This window comes from Diabrotica undecimpunctata, chromosome 8 (genome assembly GCF_040954645.1).
Source record: "Diabrotica undecimpunctata isolate CICGRU chromosome 8, icDiaUnde3, whole genome shotgun sequence".
NCBI lineage: Eukaryota > Metazoa > Arthropoda > Insecta > Coleoptera > Chrysomelidae > Diabrotica > Diabrotica undecimpunctata.
Window position 1 is genome coordinate 103,510,185 of NC_092810.1, and position 12,556 is coordinate 103,522,740.

The 12,556-nt window shown below is 33.3% G+C and overlaps 1 protein-coding gene across 2 annotated transcripts in view; it reads right to left on the reverse strand.

Moving 5' to 3' along the window:
- Positions 1 to 214: 214 nt before the first annotated feature.
- Positions 215 to 12,556, reverse strand: part of LOC140448502 (uncharacterized) — an 87,777-nt gene continuing 75,435 nt past the window's right edge. For both annotated transcript variants that reach the window (XM_072541586.1, XM_072541585.1), the window contains exons 7-8: positions 5,740 to 6,027; positions 215 to 339 (exon numbers count right to left, since the gene is read on the reverse strand). In XM_072541586.1, coding sequence (XP_072397687.1) covers positions 224 to 339; positions 5,740 to 6,027 — 404 coding nt within the window. In that variant the 3' untranslated portion in view covers positions 215 to 223. The remainder of the gene's footprint in view (positions 340 to 5,739; positions 6,028 to 12,556) is intronic.

A 12,556-nucleotide genomic window follows, 5' to 3' on the forward strand; every position in this document is an offset into this window, starting at 1 on the left:
TGTTAGTTTTTTACTTTTTCCACTTCAACGACGAATACCAAATGTACGGAAATCAAGTAAAAGTAGGTACTTTAAGTATAGGGCGTAAAAAACAAAATTTAAGTTTAAAATTTTATTTCACATGAAATAAATATTAATTTAACCAATTTGTTATCTAATAATAAGATACCTTTTATTTAGTGGACGACTTAAAATTATACAAATTTATAACTATCTTTAAGTCTTATAACCATTGTTTAAGAAAACAAAATAGGGGTATTAATATGGTAATAGTCATATATCGTTCTTGGTGCGTCATTTTAGTACCACTACCATCTCCGAGTGGATCACATCCTACCTCTAAAACACAAAAAATATAAAATTGTTAGTAGCGTGAAAGTAAACAAATTGGAGAAACTAGCATGTGTACAGGGTGATTCTTTATGAGTTTTGACTAGACGTTTTAAAGAAACATAATAATGTGTGATAATTTAGGATGAGGGGTTTTTAGATATGCACAATTAATTTAAAATATATAGAGTCCCCTACCATGTCCGGCTATACCAAGAGTTGACTAAGTCTTTTTTAAAAAATTTTACATTGAAGTAAAATTTTTTGTTGTAATTGGTAAAATTAAAAAGTTAAATCAAAAATCCAAATGAATCGGTCATTTCTGAAACAACATAAATTAATTTTTGACAATATTGAAATTTATTTATAAATCCGTTTTTTATATGTCAACTCACCATTCCAATCAGAAACAGCATCAGGTTCGACTTGCTGTCAAGATGTCTGGAATAAATGCGACGAATAGTGATTTAAATTTGGCAAAAAATGACAAAAAAGAGTAAGGCGATTATAAGTCAGAAATTATTAAGAAAGTAAGGCTGTGTGGGAAGAATAATAAAATTATAAAGGTAATGATGTACCTGCAAGAAAACCAGGACGAGACTATCAGTAAGTTTTAAAGTTAAGTTAGTTTTAAAAAGTTAAATTATTATAGTACTAAAGTGAATCAATCACCTAAGATTTACCGATGACATCGTTTTAATAGAGTTCTCCATAAAGCGTCAAAAACAAAGGGTATTAAAATTAACACCTTAAAGGCAAAATATATGACCAACCTTGTAGTCAGCGATCAAATTTAGATTGAAAGCCATAGCATCGATTAAGTAATAGCTTACAATTTTTAAATCTAATATTCCAGTTTGTTTAAAAAGAAAGGTTTTTAACTAAGGTGTCTTACCGGTTCTGACATATGGTGCAGAGACACTAACTATTACACAAGAAACAATAAATAAAATAAGAGTTACATAACACGCTTTGAAAAGATCAATGTGATATATTGCAATCACAGATAAAGTACAAAACACAGAAATAAGAAGAACAGAAGTCACGGATGCAGTTAAAGGAATAGCCATGGCTAAGTGGGTTTGGACCGGACATATTGCCAGATTGATGGATGATAGATGGACTAGAAGGATTCTGGAATGGCGAACAACACAAGAGGTATATCCAAGCAGAGGACTACCACCGACTAGATGGACGGTTTCTTTTCTTATCATAAAATAATGTTATAAATTTAATTTCTCTTTTTCTAAAGAATATGTTAATAGTCGTGTTCAAAGGAGTACTTAGGCGCAATACAAGGTGTTGCTTCCAGATAATACCTCCAGCCTCTTCTACTCAATTCCTATCCTCACCTCCAAGAAGTGTAATCTTGATCACACAGTTAAACCCCGGTACACCTGAGCAACCCTATTGGAGATTGGGTAACCAACCCCAATGGAAGGTAGAGTCAGGGCGGACGAGGAAGGGAGAAAGCATAGCTTGTTCAGAAGCTATAGCCAGCAGCCCTGGCACTGGACTCGGGTGCAATAGGCCGTTAACCTGTTCACCTTAAACTCAGCTATCACGAATGCTACGAACAATGAACTAACCGGACGGACCAACGGACAACGACCAAAGCTACGTAATAAGGACTTAATGATGGATTTGTGACTGGGAACCTGGAATGTCCAAACCATGCTTCAGGCAGGCAAAATGCAAAGTATTGCACAGGAACTATTGAAGTACGAAGTAGACATAGCAGCTCTCCAAGAAATCAGATTTAAAGGGCATGGTTGCATAAATAAAAAAGAATACAGTATGTACTACTGTGGAGCAGAAAGACAAGGAGACTTTGGAGTGGGTTTTATGGTAAACCATAAATGCCGCAGGTCAGTATTGGGTTTTACTCCAGTTAATGAAACAATATGCAAAATACGTCTAAGGGGAAAATTTCATAATACTACAATTATTAATATCCATGCCCCAACAGAAGCAGCAGATGAACTAGTAACCGATCAATTCTATGACCAACTACAAGTAGAATCTGAAAACGCACAGAAGAGAGATGCAGTTATAGTCCTGGGTGATATGAATGCGAAGCTACGAAAAGTATATGCAGAATCCTTTGGTAAGCATAGTTTACATGATATTACCAGCAACAACCATATAAAAGTGGCACAGTTGGCAATGACAAACAAACTAAGAGTTGTTAGTACATGTTTCCCTCATAAAAATATTCAAAAAGGAACCTGAATGATACGTGGTACTAATAAATTTAATTAAATTGATCACATATTCATATCTAAGCGGTGGGCAACCTCCATAACGGATGTTAGAACTTATAGAGGTGCAAATTGCGATTCGGACCATTTATTGGTTATATCGAAGATAAAACAAAGAATATCAATGGTAAGAAACGAGAAAGGCGCCAAACAAAGAAAATGGAACACATATTTGTTTAAAAATCCTAAAAAGAACAATGAGTACCAGCAGAAAATACAATTTATATTAAATGAAAGAGGAGAACAAAACAACATTGAAGAAGAATAGAATGTCATCCAAACGACAATGACAAATAATGCAAAGGAAACATTAGGTGAAACCTTAAGCAAAAGAAACGAGGAATGATTTGACTATGATTGCCAACAAGTAATAAATAGCAAAAATATAGCTAGACAGAAATAGGGATTCCTGATTGAATAGAAGGGCATATGAAAAACTCAAAAAAGATACAAAGAAAATATGTAGAAGAAAAAAGAGACAAATGTTGAATAGAAAAATACAACAAATTACAGATTATAATAACAGAAGAGATACTAGAAAATTTTACAATGAAACCAAGCAATACACCCAAGGATACATGACAAGACCAACAGTTTTCAAGGACAAAAATGCGACAAAAATGCGGCAATTATCAGCGAGAAAGAGGAAATAATGAAAAGGTGGAATTAGTATTTTCAAGAGCTGTTAAACCCAGAAAAAAAAAACAAAACAAAGATGAAGAAATAATTCACCACACAGCAGAACAACTAGTTGAGCAACCAACATTGGAAGAAACGATAAACGTCATAAAACATCTAAAAAATAACAAAGCACCTGGCACAGATGGGATAACTGCAGAACTGATAAATAATGGTAGACATGCGCTATGGAGGCGAATCCATAAACTAATCGACCGCATATGGACACTAGAAGTCATCCCAGAAGATTGGAAAGTAGGAATCATACTTCCTATGTACAAAGGCGGAGACAAACGACTCTGCAAAAATTATAGGGGCACAACAGTTTTAAATGTCATCTACAAGATATTATCAGGAATTATATACAGCCGCCTGGAATCGTTTTCGAAGGAGATTATTGGTGAATACCAATTTGGCTTCAGATCAAAGAAGTCAACTATAGTCCAAATACATATGTTAAGAGGTATACATGAAAAATGTGTTGGATATAACATACCTATTTACAACTTGTATATCGATTTCAAATAAGATGTTAAAGCTATGTCTATGTTAGGGATACCCAATAAGTTATAATACCCAATAACTTACACGAATGACTCTGGAGGGTTCCAAAGCTATAGTGAGAATAGATGGAGATATGACGCAGGCCTTTGATATTGAAAATGGAGTTAGACAAGGTGATGCCTTATCAATAACACTTTTTAATCTAACTTAAGAAGCTGTTGTTAGAAAACTGGATATAAACGGCTGTATTAATACAAGATCAATGCAAATATGCGCATATGCGGATGATGTTGCCATAATAAGCCGCAACAACAGGGTATTAGGCGAAAAAGTTATAGAACTGAAACGAGAAGCTGCTACGTTTGGTCTATATATAAATGAAAGTAAAACAAAATATATGGAGTGCACAAAATTGAATAAACATGAGAATCTGAAGGTAGACAACCATACCTACAAATATGCCTCCACTTTTCCCTACCTAGGCTTAATAATAAATAACAACAACAACATCAGTTAAGAAATACAAACACGGATTCTTAGCGGTAATAAGTGCTTTTATGCATACAAAGACTTAATAAAAAGTAAGTTACTGAATCGTGAGTCTAAGCTTAGAATCTACAAAACAGTAATTAGACCAGTGGTCACATATGGATGTGAGACGTGGACCCTCTCAACCACTGATGAAAATCAACTGAGAATATTTGAGCCCAAAATACTAAGGAAGATATTGCAGCGATGGTTCGTGGAGAATTAAAATGAACCAAGAGCTGGATGAACTAATGCAGAGGGCAGATATTGTAAGATTTGTAAAGTCACAAAGACTAAACTGGCTTGGTTACCTAGAAAGAATGCCAGATAATCGAGCTGTAAAAGTAGTCCAGAGATGGAAGCCCCAAGGAAATAGAACAAGAGGAAGGCCCCGTAAAAGATGAATAGACGACGTAGAGAGGGATCTTAAAACCATAAACATCAGGCAGTGGCGAAGGAAAGTATCCGACAGGGTAGAATGGAAGAACATTGTTAAGGAGGCCAAGACTCACAAAGGGTTGTAGCGCCATTAGAAGAAGAAGATGTTAACAGTCGTAGTATGTTATTGTTGTGAGACATGGGTGATGACAGAAGACACAAATCGAAAGGTGGAAGTATTCGAACGAAAACTCCTAAGGAAGATATTTGGAGCTATTAACGAAAACTAAGTATGGAGATCCAGGTACAACCATAAACCCTACCAACTCTTCAAAGAGGCTTCGATCTCAGAATTCGTTAAACTTCAGAGACTTCGATGAGCTAGTCATGTAGTAAGAATGAAAACCAAAAGATTGCCAAAAGAAATCGGCAATGTTAGAGGCATAGTTTGGAGGAGACTAAGGCTCGATTTGGGCTGTAGCGCCATTGGAGAGAGAGAGAGAGATGTTAACAGCCACCATTAATGATTCTACTAATTCCAACATATCAATCCCAGCACAATTTCTAATTCCAAATCGTAGTCCCACATGCATTGGTATATATCCTCTCTTGTATTGATCATCATGTGCATTAAAATCACCTCCTATGATGGAATGTCTTTAATCATATCTCTTTCTCAATTGATCATAGAGATTTCCTTTATATTCTCATTCAGACCGACTTAAGGAGCATATACATTTACCATATTCAACACTTTTTTATCAATAACAAAGTTCTTGTCGGTATCCCACCGTTGGGAGGCACTCACTTAAATGGGATGCCCGTAAACAATACTAAATTAATTAACATCATTTTGATGTTGGTAAATTTTGAAAGAAGACGGCACAATAAAAAGAAAATGGAAACATATGAAGAAATATAATTAGTGAAATATCTAATCATTAATTATAATTTTTAAATTTATATCGATTTAATAACATTAACAACTTCTTTTGTAATATTTCATGCTTTTTCAAGCATGTACAATTTTAAACATATAGAAAAAAATACATGTTCTCACCTCCGTAATACACCGTGACACTATCCAACCTCGCGTTTGACGGCACGCACGAATAATTCCCCGCGTGCGTTTTGTTCGCTTTCTGAAAGATCAGTTCGCTTCCCTGAGGTCCTTCTCTGACGGTGGCCCCGTCCTCAAGGTCATAGTTTATCATCCTGTCCCCATGATACCAAAATATATAAGCCGGCTTTTCCATCGAATTTATCAGCTCGCAGCTGAGGCGAAGGGGAAGCTCTTTGTCACTCGGTATCACTTTTACAGGACCTCCAATTATTTTTGCACGTGCCTCTTAAAACAAAATGGGATAATATTACTGACATTGTAAAAGCAACCATCATTAAGGAGTTTAATAATTTGAAAACAATGTTGACTGTTTTCTAAACTCTTTAGTTATTTAATTGTTCTCAGAAAACATCTCCGAAATATGTAATTAACTGAAATATGAAATTGATTACATACCATTGTTTAATTTATATATATATATATATATATATATATATATATATATATATATATTGTTGTGGTATTCAAAATTAAAATATTAAATGTACGATGAAATCAATATTTCAGAGATTATAGAAAATAAAAAAAAATACTCCGAGCTGCCTGGAATTAACCAAAGGTAATCTTAGTCATAAATATTCTTTTGTATAAATATAACAAGTGAAATAGTGCGGGTACAATGAATAGAAGTTAACGATGGTTTTTCCCCATAAGCCATAAAGTGTTCCGTAAGCCGGATTTGCGCCATGAAAAGGACAATAAAAATAGTTAATAAATAAATGATTGTTCGGAATATGTAAATACCCAGTAGAAATTAAGTGTCCTTGTAGAAATAATATGAATTAGGAAAGTTTGTAGGTATTTCTGATGTTATGTGGGAGTGGTATGCAAATTTCTGATTGGCCGAGAATTTGGAAAGTGGTGATGGGTGTGTATAATGAGAGGTTGGATGAATGGATAGAGGAGATGAGAGAGTCAGTTAGTTCCAGTTTCTTAAAGTGAATGGTTGGTTTTCGAGGTGGTATCCAAGGGTAGTAAGTGATAAAGAATAAGTTGTGAGTTGGTGAAGTAATTGTATCCGACGGTAGCTGATCTGGTACAAATTTGTAAGTAAACTTTTCCTACTTGTATTCTACGTATCGCTGTTTATTTCGGAACGAGAGATTAAGTTTGGCGAGAGGAAAAGAGGCTGGCATCATTGGAAAGGTACGTGCATTCGAAGGAGAGCATTGAAGACACTAAATTGCAATATCTTGTTTAATATTGCCAATTACATAGAAGACTACTGAGAACTGATAGTTCATTTTGCATAGAACAAGGAATTGGACAACTCAAGGCATAGGAAGCGTTTCAACGGGAGAAACATTCATAATATATTAAATTTGAGAATTTTGGGTTAAAAAATATTATATCATATTAGTAACGTGTGAATAAGTTAGTCGATAGTCGAAGGAGATCAAATTTGTTCTGAGAGGGGACACGGAGCTGTGAAGAGAATTGGATAATTCATACAAATTTTTCTTGGTACAATCGTTATATCAAAATTGCATTAGGAAGGACACTGAATATTATTTGATTTGTTTATGTAGAATAATAAGCTGTATCTTAGATTGTAGTTTTATTATATTATCCATGCATTTTAAAGGTTCACGTACGTAGAACGAATTTTGTTTGATAAACATTGTATGCTAATAATTTTTGGAGGTATTTTAATCAGTTTATTTTATTACATTATTTTCATATCATATTATGTTGTTTTATTCTGTTATTCTTTGGACCTAATCCATCAGCTGTAAAGTATAGATATTGAAGCACGAGTAAAACCTGAGATAACAAAATTGAAAGTTGAATATAAATCATCAATCAAAAATTTTAATAATGTTTTATATATATTTTTTGTAAAGTTTTAAAATTAAAATTCTAGATATCACATTAATATATATATATATATATATATATATATATATATATATATATATATATATATATTTGGCCTTTATATACGAGACCGTTGTGGCACCCTACAGCAATATGACTTTTTTTTGTTTTAAATAAAAATCGTAATTTTTAAAGGTTTCTTTAATTTAAATTTTATTATTTACTACAAAGAAGTACATGTACATAAAAATAAAACTTTACACTGCATGAAAACTTAAAATAACGGGAACAAGGGCTTTGGTATTCTATATCTTCGTTGCATTATGCGCTACAAAAAAAAACAAGATATACAGTAATGTTTTTTACAATTAGAGCACTTCACTGAACGTTGTGGAGTTTTTCTTGAGGCCTCCTTGGAACCCGACTGTTCAGAGATCTTCGCATAACAAATAACGCAACGTCTTCTATTAGCTCGGCCAACATCTTCCAGTATATGTGAGGCTTCCTCGGACTCTTCATTATTTGGCGCAAAATCTTCACCTTCCTCTCCAAATTTAGTAATTGACATTGGCTATTTCTTGATGAGCAATATAAGCATTTACAAGACACGTTCCTTTTAGGAGTTCCAACGCCAGCTTTCTGTACCACTTTAAGCTTCGCCTTAAGGACGTATTATAGGCTTTCACTTGATCGGATAAATCAATAAATGCCTTACATTTATTATAATCTATAACTATTTTTGTCTTGTCCTCTTTTCTTTACTGGAATCATCTCAGCCATGTGCTTAGTACTTAGACACAGAACATCTAATAGGGGCGTCAGTTTTTGCAACCTGTCGTCTGACAAAATTGCATTATTGCTGAAATGGAACATCTTGAGTAAAAGTTGAAACCTGTTGCGAGATTGCATAATTTTGCAGATATAATTACTATATACTTTGTCTCGAGACCAATAGCTCCTCACTTCAGGAAGAGGACATAAACCCATCCAGAGAATAATTCCGAATAGTTTTTCTATTTCATCTGAGTTTGTTTCCAGGATTTTACGCGAGAATTAGTATAATCGTTTTTCTCAATGCACTGGTCAGCATAGCGATTAGTTTGAGTCACCTAAAAGTAGAAAAATAATTAGAAAATCCAAAAAAATTATTTTTTTCTTTTACCATTAAATTTATCATATCCTCATTTACAAACAATTTGTAAAAATCGTATGGAGTTTTATTGTACATAGTTTCATACAATTCCGCTCGAAATCCAGTACCATTTTCATTTGCCAGAAAATCAAATTTCTTTAGGTAATTGCCACTGACTGGAGTCCAGACATATGTAGCAATAGTAACTTGTTGGTCCTCTTCTTCGTCACTTGATGAGAAAATCTGCATTTGTTGAATAAGAGCTTCAATGGTATCTGCTATAATGTGTTGTGGTTTATTGACTGGTTGGATAATTTCACTAGATGTCGATGCACCTAAGTTCACTTCGTGTAAATTGGCAGTGCGTTTTGAGCCACATATTTTTGTTAAAACTTTCTTCTTCTTGCATGGCTGATATTCTGGTCAATCAGAGTCAGACTCGTCCTCTGATTCGGGTTCAAATCCATCTGATGTTCCGTCGAGTTCAAAATCGTTCACATCCTCTTCGCCGGAAAAACATGCCGGAGCATGCATCCTCTTGCAATAACTTTTCTAAACGTTGCTGTTCTTTCTCAAGAATAGACATCTTTAGTCACCAAAAGTTTAACAATAACTGAACCGATCCGATATTGTAAACAACGTTCGCGCCGTGACGTAAACCTTTGTGAGTCGAAATCTGTGAATATATTACATCAGCATGGTGTGGTGATACGTTGGTCTCATATGGCCCGAAAGCAAAAATTGAAACTCGGAGGCCGCTTGAGATCAACGTGTCACCATTTTTGTTTTTTTTTATTTGTTAAATTGCAGGTTTTTTATTTTTTTCTTTTTAATTTTTAAAAGCACAAAAAGTAATTTATGGTTATTTTCATTTAAAAATTGAGAAAAAAAAATTTGGCCCCACGGACAGATTTTTTTTGTGTCCATAGTGGCACTCAATGTGTTAAGCAAAATGATAGTTTCTTGTGCATTTTACTTTTCCTTAAAATTTACCGGTCTTCATCTTTGATATTTTAAATGAAATAGAGATCTTACATTGTTTATATATTGTTTATAAATAAAAAATAATGATTAATATTTTGCATACCTATTTAGTTTATTACGTATTGTTATCACCAAATTTATCAAAAGAAGTTGTTAGATACCTGTATCAAAGAGTGTCACGAAAAAGCTTTTCATTTGATAATCTGATCTAAAATGGTACTTTTTGTGACAAAGCTATTACATTTAATAGGCTCACTAGGCTCGTTCGACATTCTTTTTTAATTTTACAACATACTTCTTTTTCAAACGTTGCAACTAATTGTTATGTGTCTATCGTTAATTCTATTGACTTTTAACGTTGAACTTTAACAATCCAACGATTTGTGAACGTTTGTGCTTAGTTTCGCCTAAAAGTACGAGTATTATGTCATCGGGAGGCATACGGTATCGCGCATTCCTCCAGATATTTTGTGTATTGGAAAGACTGTAATCGAAGGATTGTTGCCTACCAAGTCCACTGACGCTTACGAAGCTTTTGAGCTTTTGACTTTTACAGTTTTGTGCCTAGGCGTAAAAGTAACATTTTTATTTTATTTTGGTTTCGAAAAATTACTTTGCGGATTTATTATCAGATGTCGCTATTTGCGTTCATACGAAGCCATGTTAGAGTTGCTTCCCAAGACAGGAAAGATTTATTTTCACGTTCAAAGCGTGTGTGAATAGCCGTCTCTGATGATCCCTTTTAGGGTGAAATACGTATAAGCGGATATACAGACGCACTATACGTGAAATCAAATCTTAACTGTCTTTTTCCTTTTTTAACATTTTTATGTTGTCAATCACCTCACAAAAATTAATACTTTTGTGACGTTTGAAAAAAAAAATCATTTTTCGAAAATGTGAATTGAGTTGACGAGGAATAAAAAACAATTTTATGCCTTCGAATAAATGAACTTACTTTTATCATTTGCTTACTGACTTAAGTTACTCAGTAGGCGTTACTGTATATACCTTTTTATTTTTATGATTACTAATAAATAATACACGCCATCTAACTGGTTTTGCTTTTAGTTTAGGGTTTCATGGTTTAGGATTCCGTTAAAAATATAGTTGTTTAAAACAGTTCCGTCATTAAAAAAGTTTGAGATCCACTGGTATAGAGTTTATATGAATAATATTTTATATTTGTAGTAGAAGAATAATATACTGACTGACTGCTATGACTAATTAATGTAAAGTAAAGAGAAAATTAGGAGTTTGAAGTGTCATTTCATTTGATTTCACCTTATATCCCAAAAAATTGTATAATGTCCTCGTCTATCCAAAATAGTTAAATTTTATTTTCTTGCTTATATGTAGACTTAGACAAATATGCAAATAAAAAAGTATGAAATATGCGCATAAATATGCAGTATTTTATGAAAAAATATGCAGTGTTTTATGCAAAATATGCATATTTATCTAGAAAATGTGCATGTAATAAAAAATATTTACAATATTTTTTTATTTACAAAAATACTTACAATATTATAAATACACAACATATACAATTATTTTAACATATAAATATTATTTTGGTTTTGGGTAAAATTTTCTAATAAAAACTTATGGCTTCTATCTGAACACATAATTTGTAAATAGGAAAACTTCTTTCGACATCAACTGATGTAACTGAGGCATTTTTCAAATTTACTATAATAAATGGTTCTAAATTAAATGGTTCGGAAAATGTCCCAGCTAGTACTTGAACCACTTCAGAAAGAACCTGGTAAGCACTATTTTTTTCCATAGGTACTTTAAATTTTTGAAAAATTTTCTTTCCAATAGTACCTTTAACGTTTTAACACAATGACTTAAATTCGTTTATTAAAACTTTACTCTCTAACAATGATAATTTGGAGGATTCTAATTGAGTTATAGTTTTCTGAACAACACTATAATTTGATTTTATGAATGACAGTTGCTGTTGGAGGATGGCGTTTTAGAAGGCTTGCTTAGCTTCCAATAAAGATTGGCAACTATAATCCGTTAAAAGGTTAATTATTTTTTTTTATTCAACAAAATGATCAGCATAGAAATTAGCTGCTTCCAACCATGTTCCCCAACGTGTTAAAACGGGTTGCGGTGGCAGTGAAACAGCAGGAAGCATATTTCTGTAACATTGTATTCCTACAGGTGATTTCAGGAATACCTTCTTGACGCTCGCTATTAAACTGTTAACTAGTGGAAATTTTTTTCTTACTTCCTCCGCAACTCTGTTTATTCCATGCACTAAATAAGTGACAATTTATTATATATATTTTTTTTTTGTTTCCTCCCCCTTCTAGGAGTTCTGTGTTTAATTTTTCTCGTTACCGCTTTTCTATTTCTGTGATAATAGAACGTGATCCGAACCGTATCAAGCTCACCTCTTAGCTCTCACATCCATTACATTTATTGCTGCTCTTTTGTATATTAACATTAAGATTTATCTGGTTGTTTGTTTCACTATTCGCTGAGAGCCATGTGACCTTATGGATGTCACGTTTAGAAAAAAACATTGGGCTTGTGATCATTCTTTTGCTAGCAGCAAAGTCTACTGGTAGGCTTCCATTTTCATTAGTTGTATTATGGAAGCTGTGTTTACCTATTGTTTTTATGTAGTCGATTTCTTTTCAATCTTAGCATTCATGTCATGTCATATTGGCCGGATTAATATTTTATGTCATTTTTTGGTGACTGACTCTATGCGGTGTCTAGATGTTTATTAAATGATAAAAGACTATAATTATACTTGCAATTACCTCACAACTGAAGAACCCTGAACAGAAAAAAGAAATA